Source organism: Dermacentor silvarum, chromosome 1 (genome assembly GCF_013339745.2).
Source record: "Dermacentor silvarum isolate Dsil-2018 chromosome 1, BIME_Dsil_1.4, whole genome shotgun sequence".
In the NCBI taxonomy this organism is placed as follows: domain Eukaryota; kingdom Metazoa; phylum Arthropoda; class Arachnida; order Ixodida; family Ixodidae; genus Dermacentor; species Dermacentor silvarum.
This window is the reverse complement of record NC_051154.1, coordinates 123180541-123194654: the sequence shown is the minus strand read 5'-3', so window position 1 is coordinate 123194654 and position 14114 is coordinate 123180541. Positions and strand designations below refer to the sequence as shown.

The following is a 14114-nucleotide window of genomic DNA, read 5'->3' as shown; positions in this document are numbered from 1 at the left end:
CGCGCGAGCTGCCGGGCTTCCTCAGCACGCTCTGCAAATTCCTCGGCGTCAGTTGTCAATAGGTCAGCGTCTTGACACGGCAGCATAGCGTCCAGCATCGTCTGGACTTCGTGACCGTAGAGAAGGCGAAAGGGCGTGAAGCGCGTCGTCTCTTGCACGGCGGTGTTATACGCGAAGGTCACGTAAGGCAAGATCCGATCCCATGTTTTGTGTTGAACGTCGATGTACATTGCGAGCATGTCTGTGACCGTCTTATTCAGTCGCTCGGTAAGTCCGTTGGTCTGCGGATGGTACGCGGTCGTCTTGCGATGCCTGGTGTTGCTCAATTCAAAAACCTCGTCCATAAGCTGCGCTGTGAATGCTGTCCCTCTGTCAGTTATTACAGTGGAGGGAGCACCGTGACGCAAGATGATGTGGCGCATGAAGAAGTGCGCTACCTCTGAGGCTGTGGCTCGTGGGATCGCCTGCGTCTCAGCATAGCGTGTTAAATAATCAGTCGCGACGATCACCCATTTGTTGCCGTCGGCAGAAAGAGGAAACGGTCCGAGAATGTCCATGCCGACTTGGTCGAAAGGCGTGTGAGGTGCTTCAATTGGCTGAAGTAAGCCAGCCGGTTTAACGGATGGTGTCTTGTGGCGCTGGCATTCACGACAGCCTTTAACGTACTGTTTGACGCTTGCCGAAAGCCCGGGCCAATAGTACATTTCGCTTACTCTAGCGAGTGTTCGTGAAAAGCCTAAATGACCAGATGTCGGTTCATCATGGCAAGCGAAGAGGACGTCGTCGCGCATGTCCCTTGGAACCACCAGGAGGTAAGCACGGCTGGTCGAACGAGCATTCTTCTTATACAGCACGTTATCTCGCAGACAGAAGGACGTCAGCGAGCGGGACAGATGGCGTGGTATGGTTGTGTCGCGACCCTCTAAATGATCGATGATCGGTCGAATCTCAGCGTCGTCACGCTGCCGTCTGCTCAAGTCCGACGAACTAATGGCGCCCAGGAAGCCGTCATCATCCTCTGTTTCCTGACTGGCAGGATCAATGGGTGCGCGGGACAGCGTGTCAGCGTCTTCATGCTTACGGCCAGACTTATAAACGATGGTGATGTCAAATTCCTGTAGCCGCAAGCTCCACCGTGCCAGTCGTCCTGAAGGGCCGCGCATGCTTGCCAACCAACAGAGGGCATGGTGGTCCGTCACTACCTTGAAGGGACGACCATACAGATAGGGGCGAAACTTGATGATCGCCCACACGACCGCGAGGCACTCCTTCTCCGTAGTCGAATAATTCGCCTCGGCACGGGACAGGGAGCGGCTGGCATACGCTATAACTCTTTCCACTCCATCTTGAAGCTGGACGAGCACTGGGCCAAGGCTACTGGCGTCGGTATGCACCTCAGTATCAGCATCATCGTCAAAATGTGCAAGAACGGGTGCTGACTGAAGGCGCTGTCGTAATTCAGCAAAAGCCGCCTGTTGCTCATTATGCCACACAAATGGCGTATCGTCTCTTGTAAGGCGTGTCAGGGGTTCCGCTATCTTCGAAAAGCCTTTAATAAACCGGCGATAGTAGGCGCACAAACCCAGGAAGCGCCGGATGGCCTTCTTATCGGCAGGAGCTGGAAACGCGGCCACAGCGGCAAGCTTGTCTGGATCGGGTCGGACCCCTTTGGCGCTTACTACATGACCGAGGAACTTGAGCTCTTCGTAACCAAAGTGGCACTTTTCGGGCTTAAGTTTGAGGTCTGCCGATCGGATGGCTTCTAGCACACTCCGTAGGCGGTGAAGATGCTGCTCGAACGTTTCAGAGAAGATGACCACATCATCCAAGTACACAAGACAGGCCTGCCACTTCAGTCCAGTAAGGACAGTGTCCATCATTCGCTGGAAAGTAGCCGGGGCTGAACACAAGCCAAAAGGAAGCACTCGAAATTCATAGAGCCCATCTGGAGTCACAAAGGCTGTTTTCTCGCGGTCGCGTTCGTCTACCTCGATTTGCCAGTACCCGCTTTTTAAATCGAGAGAAGAAAAGTACTGGGCGCGCCGTAGTCGATCTAACGAGTCGTCGATACGCGGCAGCGGGTACACGTCCTTTTTAGTCACGTTGTTGAGCTTGCGGTAGTCGACACAGAAGCGCAGCGTTCCGTCTTTCTTTTTGACAAGAACGACCGGAGATGACCACAGGCTGTTGGAAGGTTCGATGACGCCATCGTCAAGCATCTCCGGGACTTGCGTACGTATGGCTTGGCGTTCTCTTGCCGACACGCGGTAAGGCTGCTGGTGTATCGGGCGTGCGTCTTCGTATGTGATGATCCTGTGCTTAGTGATGGAAGTCTGGCGTACCTTGGAAGAATGTGCGAAGCAGGTCCTGAATTCAAGCAAGAGCTTGCGCAGTGCTGTCTGGCTATCGGTGGACAGTTCAGAATTGATGTCAAGATGGCCCAGAGACGTGTCTGCTGTCTCCACTACTTCTGACGTGAAACAGTTGTTAACGTCTGCTATTGCGTCTGCAAACGCTAACGAAGTGCCGCGGAACAGGTGTCGGTGCTCGTAGCTAAAGTTGGTAACAAGCAATTGCGAATGACCAGCACGAATCTGTATAACACTGCGAGCCACACAAACACCTTGTTTCAGTAGGTGTTCCAAGTTACTTTCGGCCACCGCTTCGCCATCGCGTAAGCCACAGCATGTGACGTCGACGAGGACACTGGCACGTGGAGGAAGCGTTATACTGTCAGCAGAAACACGAAGTACGTCGTCGCGCTTTCGGCCGTCTTGCACGTCGATTGCTCGATCGGCAGAGAAAGTGATACGACGCTCTTGCAGATTGATAATCGCGCCGTACTCCTGCAGGAAGTCAACCCCAAGAATAACGTCGCGGGAGCATTCGCGTAAGACAAGGCAGCTTGCTACGAATGTAGATCCTTGAATCTCAACTCTAGTCGTGCAGGCGCCCAGCGGAGTAACGATGTGGCCGCCAGCCGTCCGAATCTGCGAGTTATGCCAGGGCGTGATCACTTTCTTCAGCTGCGTTGCTATTTTGCCGCTTAGTATCGTGTAGTCTGCGCCGGTGTCCACTAAAGCACTAACGGCATAACCGTCAACAGTAACTGGTATATCTAGCGAAAGCCGGTCGTCCCGTTCAGTTGCAGGTGGTGTCAGGTCAGTATCTTTCCGTAACTGCGTCCGTCGGAGGTCTTCAGCGCTTCGACCGTCAGCGACCTCGCCCCCAAAGATCGCCTCAGTTAGTTTTCCCGGCGGGGACTGGTCGACCGCTCGGGAGAATACCGCTGGGGCGGAGGTGAAAATCGCCTCGGAGACGGCGAACGCGACTGCCGCCTGGCAGGCGGTGGCAAGCGCTGCTGGGACAGGTATTCCTGAATGTCCCGGGGTCGTTGGCCGTATCGGGGCGGCGGCGAGTATGCGGAAAAGCCGCGAATCCCAAGGTGCCGGTATGGGCACTGGCGGTACAAGTGGTCCGCTTCACCGCAGTGGAAGCACAGAGGCCGATAATCGGGTGTGCGCCAAACATCCGACTTCCGAGGGGGCGGGCGTCTATCGTCGACGTAGTGAACCGCTTGCTCCGTACGATGGACAAATGGAGCGGCATGAACAACGGGCGGCGGCGTGTACCCAGCGTCGTAGTACGGTATCGGCTGCACCGACTGAACTGACACCGTAGGAGGAGCACGAACGAATAGCGGCGGAGAGGAAGCAGGGCGCTTCAGGGCTTCCGCGTAGGTCGCACGGGGGTATTCAGGAGGTACTGCCGCAGCGTTAGCAGGAGGCAAGGTATCACGAAGCGCCTGGTGCAGTTCGTCCTTGATAATGCTCGCTATGGAGCTTACCGTAGGTTGCGGTGTTACAGCGGCCTTTTGCAACTCTTCATGCACTACAGAGCGGATGAGTTCTCGCAGTGAGTCGCCGTTGCTTCCTATGGCCGTGAAAATGTCAGCAGCAGACATGCTGTTCGCTTGCCGCTCATACAAGTTCGAGCGATGCAGAAGCATCTTTTCCATGGTTACGGCCTCGGACAAGAACTCCGCGACCGTCTTCGGAGGGCTCCGTATGAGGCCAGCGAAGAGTTGCTCCTTGACCCCGCGCATCAGATGACGTAACTTCTTCTCCGTCATTCTTGGATCCGCTCGTCGGAAGAGGCGCGTCATGTCTTCGACGTACGTGGTCACAGTTTCGTTTGGCAACTGGACACGGGCCTGAATCGCTCGTTCCGCTCGTTCGTGGCGATCAGAACTGGTGTAGGTCTCCAGGAGCTGACGACAAAACTCGCGCCACGACGGCAGTTGCCCGTCGCGGTTCTGAAACCACGTACGCGCGCCATCCTCCAGGTAGAAGTAGACGTGTCTGAGTTTTTCCGTGTCGTTCCATTCGTTCACGGAGGCCACGCGCTCGTATTCGACCATCCAGTCTTCGACGTCTTCGAACACTGTGCCATGAAACGTCTTTGGGATCCGTGGGCTCTCAAGTGTGTAACGGTTCGACATCGTGCTTCCCGTACCGGTTGGGGCGGTTTGAAGGGAGGCGCTGGTCATACCGGTCGATGTGGTGGGAACCGTAGCGTCGACGACTTCTGGGGACAGTCCCCTGATCCTGCGGCTGGCCCGATGCACGGGAGTGTCGACAGGCACTGGATTCGTAGCGCGGATCCTTGGAGGGGTCTGCAACATCCGTGAGGACGCTTACCCCGCACCTCCACCAGTTTGTCACGAGCCTCTAGAAGTGGACTTGAAGGTTTAATAACCCGTAGAGCAGCTGGCTCTCGGAAGACGCGACCGTCGGGGCTGGCTCGAGCAGAGAAGGGGGTGCGCGGTCTTCTTTCTTCTCTTGGGCTCGACCCACTCTTGCCCTCGACCCACTACCTACAGGTGGCAATATGCACATATGTACTTGTACATGCATACATTCCGTAAACTATTTTGCTGCGTATGGCAGTGTTTACTATTATTAATGCTTTAAAAGACAAGTTATAAATAAATTACTTTAGGCTTCATTCTTTTGCGAGCTTAATTTGACTTCATTTGCGAACTTGATTTGATGAAGTTTGACTTATGCTGAAATTTTAGAATAATTTGAAGATGCTGAATTAGAGGATCGTGAAATTAATGTGATGGCCAGCCTAGAATTTTGCCTTCCCTTGTCATCAGTGCCAGTGTGCACTCCTGGTAGCATATGTCAATGATAAGTCATTGACATATGAAGGGCTTTCACCAGTATTGTAAAGGAAGATTTTATTGTATGTGTATTGCATTTTAGTGTAATTCATTGAAGTCATTGTTTTCGGGTACCATACTTACAGTGCAAAATGTGTGATTTTTAGGCATCAGCTTTTGGTCTATTTGAATAGCCAGTGCTATAGTCAGTAGACAAGACAAGAATGCAAGAGAAGATGCTCCCCAAAAAGTGGTGTGATGTCCTTGCCCTTCATATCTCTATGGTTCAAGAGATAGTTCCCTTACAGGTGCCACTGGCATAATTAAAGAGGAGATGCCCCAGTTGTTCAGGAAAACAATGAGCATGCAGTCGTGCACCACATGCACAAACAGCCAAAATCTCCGAGTGTTTGAACAAATAAGACAGCTGACAGCAATTACACACATTTGAATAGGGGTTTAGGAGAGGGATTTTACTGACCTCCTGAAATTGGCTCTTTTTCGACACATCTAACCACTGTGTGCGTGCGTGACATCAACAAGATGTACCCTGAAAGGCCGAATTACCTGGTCGATCCCTTGACAGACATGGCTATTTCTCACCCAGCACCAAAAAGCTCCTGCCTCTGCAGGGCGAGGAGTTTCAAGGCAAGAAAGTGCCTGACCAAACTGATAGCAAGGACACGGATACAGAGAAGGGAGGAGAGGGAGACCAGGGCGAGGTGATGCATTGGTGCACGTAAACATGTACCCTTTCAAGGGCACTTGCTACTCCATTCTTGACCTTCACTGATTATAGGGATAATATGCAGTTATAATTAGTGAAATGACACTTTTGAAAGACAGTGGCTATGACAAGCGGCTAGGAGTCAAGAAAGTAGGAAAAGATGCTGTTACACATCATGTGTTTCTGATGTGGCACTTTGCGTGGTTTTAATAGTTGTGTTGAGTGTCACTGAGCTTTTTCCAGCAACTAGTGGCAGTTGTGTAAAAAATAAAAATTGCTATCTGTGTGCAAGCTTTTATTAAAAATTTTTTTTTTAATATCTGTGACTTTTGAGATGAATGTGCATACTAAATGCAGTAATTTCACCATCACCATGTGTGTTATAATATATTTGATTTAGAAATGCACTAAAAAGTATTTTTGTATCTTAGTAAAAATGCTACCTAGGCCACATGATTTTTAAGCAAAACAGTGCCTTTTCACTGCACTTACTGTGCAGTGATCATGTAGTCATGTAGCATGTAGTCATCATTTAGAGACATAATCCACTTGCACACTACTGCTTTATCTGCATTGTCTTTTTTGTCATTATAAGCACCTGTGTCATTTTTTTAATTTTTTTTTTTGGGGGGGGGGGGGGGTAGGGTAACAATTCTATAAAAAAAACATTAATTTGCTAGTGATTGTGTTTGAGCAGGTCGTATACAATATTTAATGCATTGCTTTGTGCAGTGGAAGTTGCTCCTTCAACTGTTGATGCAGTAACAGGAAGATAGTATATATAATTTATAAATATGTATGAATTGGGTGCATTTGTGATGAGGTCTTCTTGTTGACATGTCTCAGTGCTCCGTGCAGGTTTCTAGTGATTCAGAAAATATGGGCAAAAATGAATATTCTCTGTGCTTTGCAGGAAACAAAAGTGCCCCTTGCAGCAGTCAAAGTGAATGCCATCCTTGAGGACTGCCGTGAAATGGGCCTTCTTATTGGCAAGGGTGGTCAGCATGGGCATGTAAGTAGGGAACAGGGACAACTTGCATAGTGTCCATTGTATGGCCACTTTTAGCACCTTTTTGCACACCCCTCACCATAGTACATTTAACAGAACCACCGCCATAACAATATAGAATAAAAATAGAATAAAGCATGCCATTTCTTCAAGCATGCATACAGCTCTGTGATGTTGTCAAGTTCTGTGTTGTAGCATCCTCGTCCATAGCTCTCGTCAGGCATTGCATGTACAGCTGCTGTCTTTTCATTTTTGCACTGCTTGGCCCCTTTGTGTCTCAGCTTCCTCCTCCTTTGTCCTCAAAGGTGAGGCCCTTTGGCTGCTTCCCATGAGGCAATTCTTGCCTATGTGCTTGCACTGTAAGCTATGTGCCTTTTACTTTCTGATGCTACATGCAAGCCTGCCTCCTTGGGTGTCATCGAAGCACAGTGTTATTAATGTTTCTCCTTCACAACGTCAGATGTCATTGTGCAATTTACACTGTTAGGTTCAATGTGCACACCACAAGTGAATTATTTGCATCTACTAAGCTGGCCCAGTTCCCACTGGATATTGCCATTGTTATCTTGTTCTTCACTTTTCTCTACATGTATCTCAGTGCAAATGACATCTGGACATTGTCCTAGTATCTTTCAATAATTATTTTTTCCCCAAAAAGCTGCAAGTGCTAGCAGGCAGTAATTAACTGAAACTTGTGCTGGCTTTGAGGACCATGTAGCCTAGTAGGTAGAACATATACCTGGAAATGTGCAGGTTCATTTAATTCCAAGCTTTAGAGGTGGTGCAGAAATTTTTCTTTATGCTTTCCTTTGCTTTTACCTGTTGCTTGATGATCAGTGCTAAATGGTGCTTGCCAGGACTTCACGAGGTTGGTAAAAAATCAGCAAGTCCGGCGAGGCATAATGAGGTCTACAACACTGTTCAAGGCCAGTGAGGTGACGAGGCTATTTGAAGAAAGGTTCATGCGACCTCCAAACATTTCTTTCTTAAAACAACTCCACTAATAAAGCTGCTAAAACAGACACATTAGGTTTTGTCCATTGACTATGTGCACTGAAAACATGCATGTTAGTTGTCAGGTGTATTGTGAGGTGGCTTTGTGCCCGCATTACTTGCTACATTTGTCGAAATACTAATCCATGAACATGTGAAGAGTCAGAATTTAGACTAAGGGGGAGCATAGCCAAATGTACTCTATTGCTGACAAGAACAGCAAAGGTGTGCTGAATTCGTTTAAGTCTTAGTTTGTCTCTGGAATGAGTACATTAAAAATTTCTGCAGACTGTACTTAGGTCTCGTCAAACGAAAGCAAGAATGCGAAGCTCATTGAAAGCAAAGTCAATACAGTCAACTTGTGATAATTAAAAAAAATTGGGTTAATTCAAGTAAATGTCAATAATTTGATTGACTCACTATGCTCTCAATACATTTTGAAGCCAGTTAACATGGCTCTGGGTTAATTTAATCTTTGAGTTTCAAGGCAGACCAGCGCCAAAGTAACATGACAGCAGCCGAATGTCCGTAAGAGGAGATATTCACACTGCACTGCATAGTCAAGGTATAGTAGAACCTCGTTGATACAATTTTTTTTTTTTTCTGTGGGACAGAAAAACAAAAAGTTAATTTCAAAATTGCAAGAGCCAGGAAAGCTTAAAAGTCAGAAAGTCGGGAGTCTATAGCCTTCGCATCAGGACTGGGAAGTACGATGTACCATCCAGGATAATGCAACAGCAGGGATGTACCGAGGTTATACCACAGCTTAATTGTATTGTCAACCAAATAAAAATAAATAAATAAATGACTTGCATTCAAAATTTACCTTAAAATCTTGTATGTTATTAGGCAGTTTTAGTTTAACGTTAGCGTAATAGCGGGGTTAAGGGAAATAGCATTACCGTTCTGCTAACGAACTTTGCAGAAAGAGAGTTTTAATATAGCATGATAGCGTAGTTTACGTGCGGGACGCTATTCCATTATGCTTTGAATTTCGCATACATAGGGCACCTAAGATATGTGTGTGTGCGTCCGGAAAGTGTGAGAGGCAGCGCAATGGAAGCCAGGAGCGCGTTGTATTTTTACTTGCCATGTCCGCCGATCTGCAGCGAAACAGACAAGCAGTACAAGCTGTCTACCATAGCCTCCGAAATGTTCCGATCTCAGAGGCCATACGCCGTCGCCACGCCTATCTCCCGACTTTACCGACAGGCGGCGCTCGCATCTCGGAGAAAATTTCTCTCGTTAGGCTTAGGCGCGTTCGAAACGAGAAGAGATCTCGAAAATTCCTCAAGATTAGCCATAACGCTCTCTCGTCGAAGTGGCATGAGACTAAGCAAAAGCCGTTTATGCAGTCATTTGCTACGAACGAAGTGAATTCTACAAAAACAACGCCAAATTCAGTTCGAAGCGGGCGACCGGGACTGCCGCCATGTTTTACGTGAACTACGCAAACACGCTAACACGGTAACGTTAACTCTGAGAAATAGCGTGCGTACGGTAAACAGTATGGGTCGTTTAGCGTTCTGCGCATGCGCATTTCGATCCAGCTATTCCGGTAACCACGCTAAACTAAAACTGTCTATTGACATGGCATTCTACTAGTGACAACTACATATTACGATTGAGCTCGTGGCAAATGAAAAAATAATTGCAAAATAAGTTGATACACGTAATGATAATTTGATGCATAAGTATATGCTAATATGACATCCAGTTGAAACCTCCACCTGTCTATGATAATTTGCTGCCATTGCAGTAAAATTCAGCTACCAGATCATTGCCTCGAAGGCCAATAAACAACAGTTTTGAGTAGTGCGGCTGTGTGTGGGTGTGAAAGTACTACTCATATATCCCACGTCCACCCTCTATCGCCCCTGGAAGCTATCACCACTGAACTTTTCAAGCTCGTTCGTGGAAATGGAAAGCAACCGAGACCAAACAGTTTAATTGTTGCTCACCCTGGAAGCAACTCGGTGACTATTGTTATAGGTCTGACACAGCTGTAGTTATTATTCAAAGCGAAAGGGCCTCAGAATTTTCAACAACAGCTTTTAGAACACTGAGCATGCACATGCGACACATGCGTATTTAGGCCAAAACACTAGGCCTAAATATCTGACAGACCATTGAATGTGTGCAGAGCACCATTGAAACAAGTGTCATGGAATTAAAACTGACTGTGTTCACTGGGGGCAGCATAAGCATGGTGTGCATGCTGAGAGAAAGAGCACTTTATGGAGACATGGCACTGCATAGTTTGAAATATACTGTACCTGTCAGCTGATGTTCAGTATATGGCCATGATGTTGCTATATGCTTTTATATGAGATCTGTGATATTCAAGGAAATATTTCTGCTGTTAAATATAGGCAATAATTCAAAATGCCTAGCTGGGTTTGATATAAAGAAGCTCTTCTGTGCAAGCACATTACCACCATGCATATGATGAGTACGTGCTATATATCACAGTGCCCTTGTTTATATGTACCTGATATTATTTGGAGCTGCACAGAAGGAAGCACAAGAATATGTTTTGTGTGTAAATCAACTATCACTTACATCCAATAATTAAACAGAGATGTGATCTTGAGAAGTTTTAATTAACATGAACTGATTGTGTATTGACAGTGCAGAATTCTGCAGCATTACAGAGCTATAAGCAGTGACCCATGCACATGTAATGATCTCCGATTTTCATGCAGGTGTTGAGGATCAAGCCACCAATGTGCATCACTGAGGCTGACGTTTGCTTCACGGCAGCAGTGCTCAAGACAGCCATTGCTCGTGTTCAAGAGCAGTGACATGCTTTGTCATTCATATCTGTGCTTTTGCTCTACAGCTGGCGGTTGTATTGTGTCAAAACCCATTACCTTACATGTACTGTCAGCGCAAATCCAAACATGAACAAGCAAAAAGCGACTAGAATGTGTTGCTGCATTTCCAGGTTCTATGCATCTTCAGTGGATTAACTCAGGCTCCAAAATGTATGTTTTGGACTACACCATGCTTAGTAGTACGTGTTGCTAGGCTAGTCGGTTCATACTGAAAGATTTCAGACCATAACACCTATGGCCACTTTGCAAAATGGAAATAAAAAAAGGGGGATGTGCTTAGAAACTGGCTCCCGTGTAATTAAGTGTAATGTGCATTCTGATGATTTTTTTTTTCCAGTTCATATTTAAATTTATGGGGATGACACAATTGTGAACATGAGTATACCCAGGATGTGCAAGTGGATTGATTGATGGATATTGTTTTTTGGCGCAAGGGCCAGAAATGACCAAAGTGCAAGTGGAAACAGTGCGCATTCTTTTGTGGATATCTGTGTTTTCATGCTGTACTGCAACATGATGCTTGTGACTAACGACTATGTTATGGTCACTGGTATGCCAACCAGCTACAGTCAAGATGCTGGCCATTGGTAGAGTAGCCATGTGTGCTGCCAAACAGACACTTCAAGTGTCATGGTAAAGGGAAGCATGCCTACAGCATTCCTTTCACTGCAAAATGATTTTAATGGCTTGGCTAAGTTTGGAATCAGTTTTACTAAAGTGACATACAACCCGTCGAGGTGGCCCACTGGCTATGGCGTTGCGCTGCTGAGCACAAGTTTGGTTCCTGGCCGCGGCATCCTGATGGCGGTGGAATGCAAAAATGCTTGTGTACTATGCATTGGGTGCATATTAAAGAAACCCAGGTGGTCAAAATTAATCCGGAATCCCCCACTACAGCATGCCTCCTAATCAGATTGTGGTTTTGGCACATACAATGCCAAAATGTAATTTTTAGTTAATGTGACATACCTTGGCTTCCTAGCATGCACCCGTCATCATGTTGCTGCTCAGTGGTACCTTGCACTGTGTTCAAAGTCGAGAGCCACATTGCTGAACAACAGAAGTGCAGGCCTCAAGCACAGTATGAGAAGCGTGTGCTCTTGAGTAGTCTTAAACCCAGCAGATGGCACAACAATGCAGTTCAGATACTGCTAGCATGTCCTGGGCATTTTTCTTTGCGATAGTATACAGCAAAAGAAATGTCAAGTTTTGCTTTTGCATTTTAATAAAATCTAAAGACAGCCACTTTGCTAAGTGGCACATAACATAATGGTAACTTATTTTTTGCCAGAGGCTAGCTTTCATAGTCTTCACAAAGGACCTACAGTCAATGAAAAATTGCCTCTGCAAAATGCTGGCACAAACAGTTTTTACAGTAGCATGCCCAGTAGTACCCTAGCCATCCCATGAAATTTTGCGTCCATGAATTATTTAGAAATTTCACATCGGAATAGAATTGCAATAAAATTTGAACAGTTACTCACAGTATGTTTAAAGTTATCTGTCAAGCACAGTACATACTATATGTAAAGCTGATATTCAGGCCGATTACACACTCTCTGTACCCCCACTCCCTCCATTACTTTTTTCATTGCTGACATTGTATTTCTGTTGTATTTACACAGTTATGCATTATACTCAGCTTAGAAGGCCAAAATTTGCAGAGATTACTGTTTTTTTTTTTTTTTTTGGTGTGCTTTCATTTGAGTTTACATACAGCTTGTTTATTATGAAATTAATTTTAAGATATGCCCATGTGTATAAATAAAGGATGCCCCTTCGTCTCTTGAACTCCAACTGCACACACCCTGCAATGTCATTGTTCTGTCTTGCTCATGGTACTATATAGCTCTGTTCTTAAATTGATGTCCTTCAAAGAAAAAAAAAAAAAAAAAAGCAGACACTGCGATCATTGGGGAGAAAATTGAGTTCGAATGAGTTACAGGTATTATGGTTGCATCTGTGAGCACTCATTAGGCATCATTGACGAAGAAAAAAAAAAAAAACTGAGATGGTGTTACTCTGAATTTTTGGCAAGCCACGAGCCTTGAAAATGGCAAAACAGAACGCTGTAATTGTAGCTGTCTGTACAGTACTTTAGAATGAAATTTTTGCACTCTTTTAGACCTGTGTACATGTTATATTTTTTAATTGAATAAAAATTGCTTTCTTGGTCCCTTAAAAAATTGTCTAAAGTTCCTCCCACTCTACTGTATTGTAAAGTTGGCTGCTGCTGTAAAATGATGTAAGACTTCAGCTCTAAGATCATGAATGCGTTTTGTTGAGAGAGATGAAAAGTGTTAATTTGATACTGCAAATATTTATGTGACACCTAGGTAAAACAAAGCAGTTCTTTAGCTGAAGTAGCATTAACAATTTAATCAGGTTGAATTGTTCAATCTCCTTTGAAGGGCAACTTGATCGAGCTAGTTGGTACGAATCTATGGTGACAGGTAGCGCAAAGTTAATGGGGACACAGAAATACGAAGCAGAAGTGCTAACTTCAACTGAACTTTTATGCAAAAAGCGCTTACATCTAAATATATATGAAGAAAGAAAGAAAGAAAGAAATCCACATACAAGCAAAGAAATTACTTATTTAGAGGGTGTGCAAGGCAGTTTTGGATGAATGGTGCCTTTTGCATGACGCATGGCATTATAACTTTTGTCTCTGGATTTCATATAGGATTATAGAGTAATAAATTATCAGGTGCACAAATAAACAACCATATTAACAGATAAATAAATAAATAAATAAATAAGACAGCAATATCTCAAAAACGCGAAAGGACACGAGAGCAAGTACGAAGAGCATTGATTGCGTTGTTGAGCAGCTAATACAGCATATGACGAATAAAAATTAAGGAAAATGCACAGCATAGATTAGGGAGCTTTACAAATAGAACAACCAAGCGTCTTTGCGTACCCAATCACCCTGCTTGCGCTGTTATCTGCCCCATTTTCGTTCCTTTTTGCGTTGTTTTCTAAGCCAGGTGGTTTGCTTTGACTTGTAAGTTGGCGCATTTCTCTTTCCTATTAAAGACATCAGTTTGTTGTCTGATGCAATTGTTTCACCATCAGTGAAAAAGTGTTCATTCGAGCATTTGATCTGCAAATGAAGTCGTTGGCAATCTTATTCAAATTGATTTTGCGGGAGAGTTTTTTGTGGTTGTGCAAAATTGCCAGATAGTTCAAATGGGCTTGTCCAGTCCGTCGACCGCAAACACATTTTCAGTCGCCGAAGACAAGAAAAGGACTCTCGGATGTTCTCGACGAGACTGGTATGGTCAATGTAATTTCTTTTTAGCTTGGCCATTTCTGGCAAAACGTTTCACGGGTGTTCGCCCTTGTCCGTAAACATGTGCATGAGGTCCTTAGATG

At 45.6% G+C, this 14114-nt stretch overlaps 1 protein-coding gene across 2 annotated transcripts in view; it reads left to right on the top strand.

Moving 5' to 3' along the window:
• The window catches only part of LOC119435966 (alanine--glyoxylate aminotransferase 2, mitochondrial-like), a 54838-nt gene extending 42264 nt beyond the window's left edge, over positions 1-12574 (top strand). The window contains exons 12-13 of one of the 2 annotated variants that reach the window (XR_007468477.1): positions 5335-5417; positions 6808-6906. Coding sequence is in view for 1 of the 2 variants with exons in the window: in XM_049673056.1 (XP_049529013.1) it covers positions 6808-6906; positions 10602-10700 (198 nt within the window). In the remaining variant the exon portion in view is untranslated. Of the gene's footprint in view, positions 1-5334; positions 5418-6807; positions 6907-10601 lie in introns of those variants that run through there. The other variant, XM_049673056.1, reaches the window with a different exon arrangement.
• The last annotated feature ends 1540 nt before the right edge of the window (positions 12575-14114 follow it).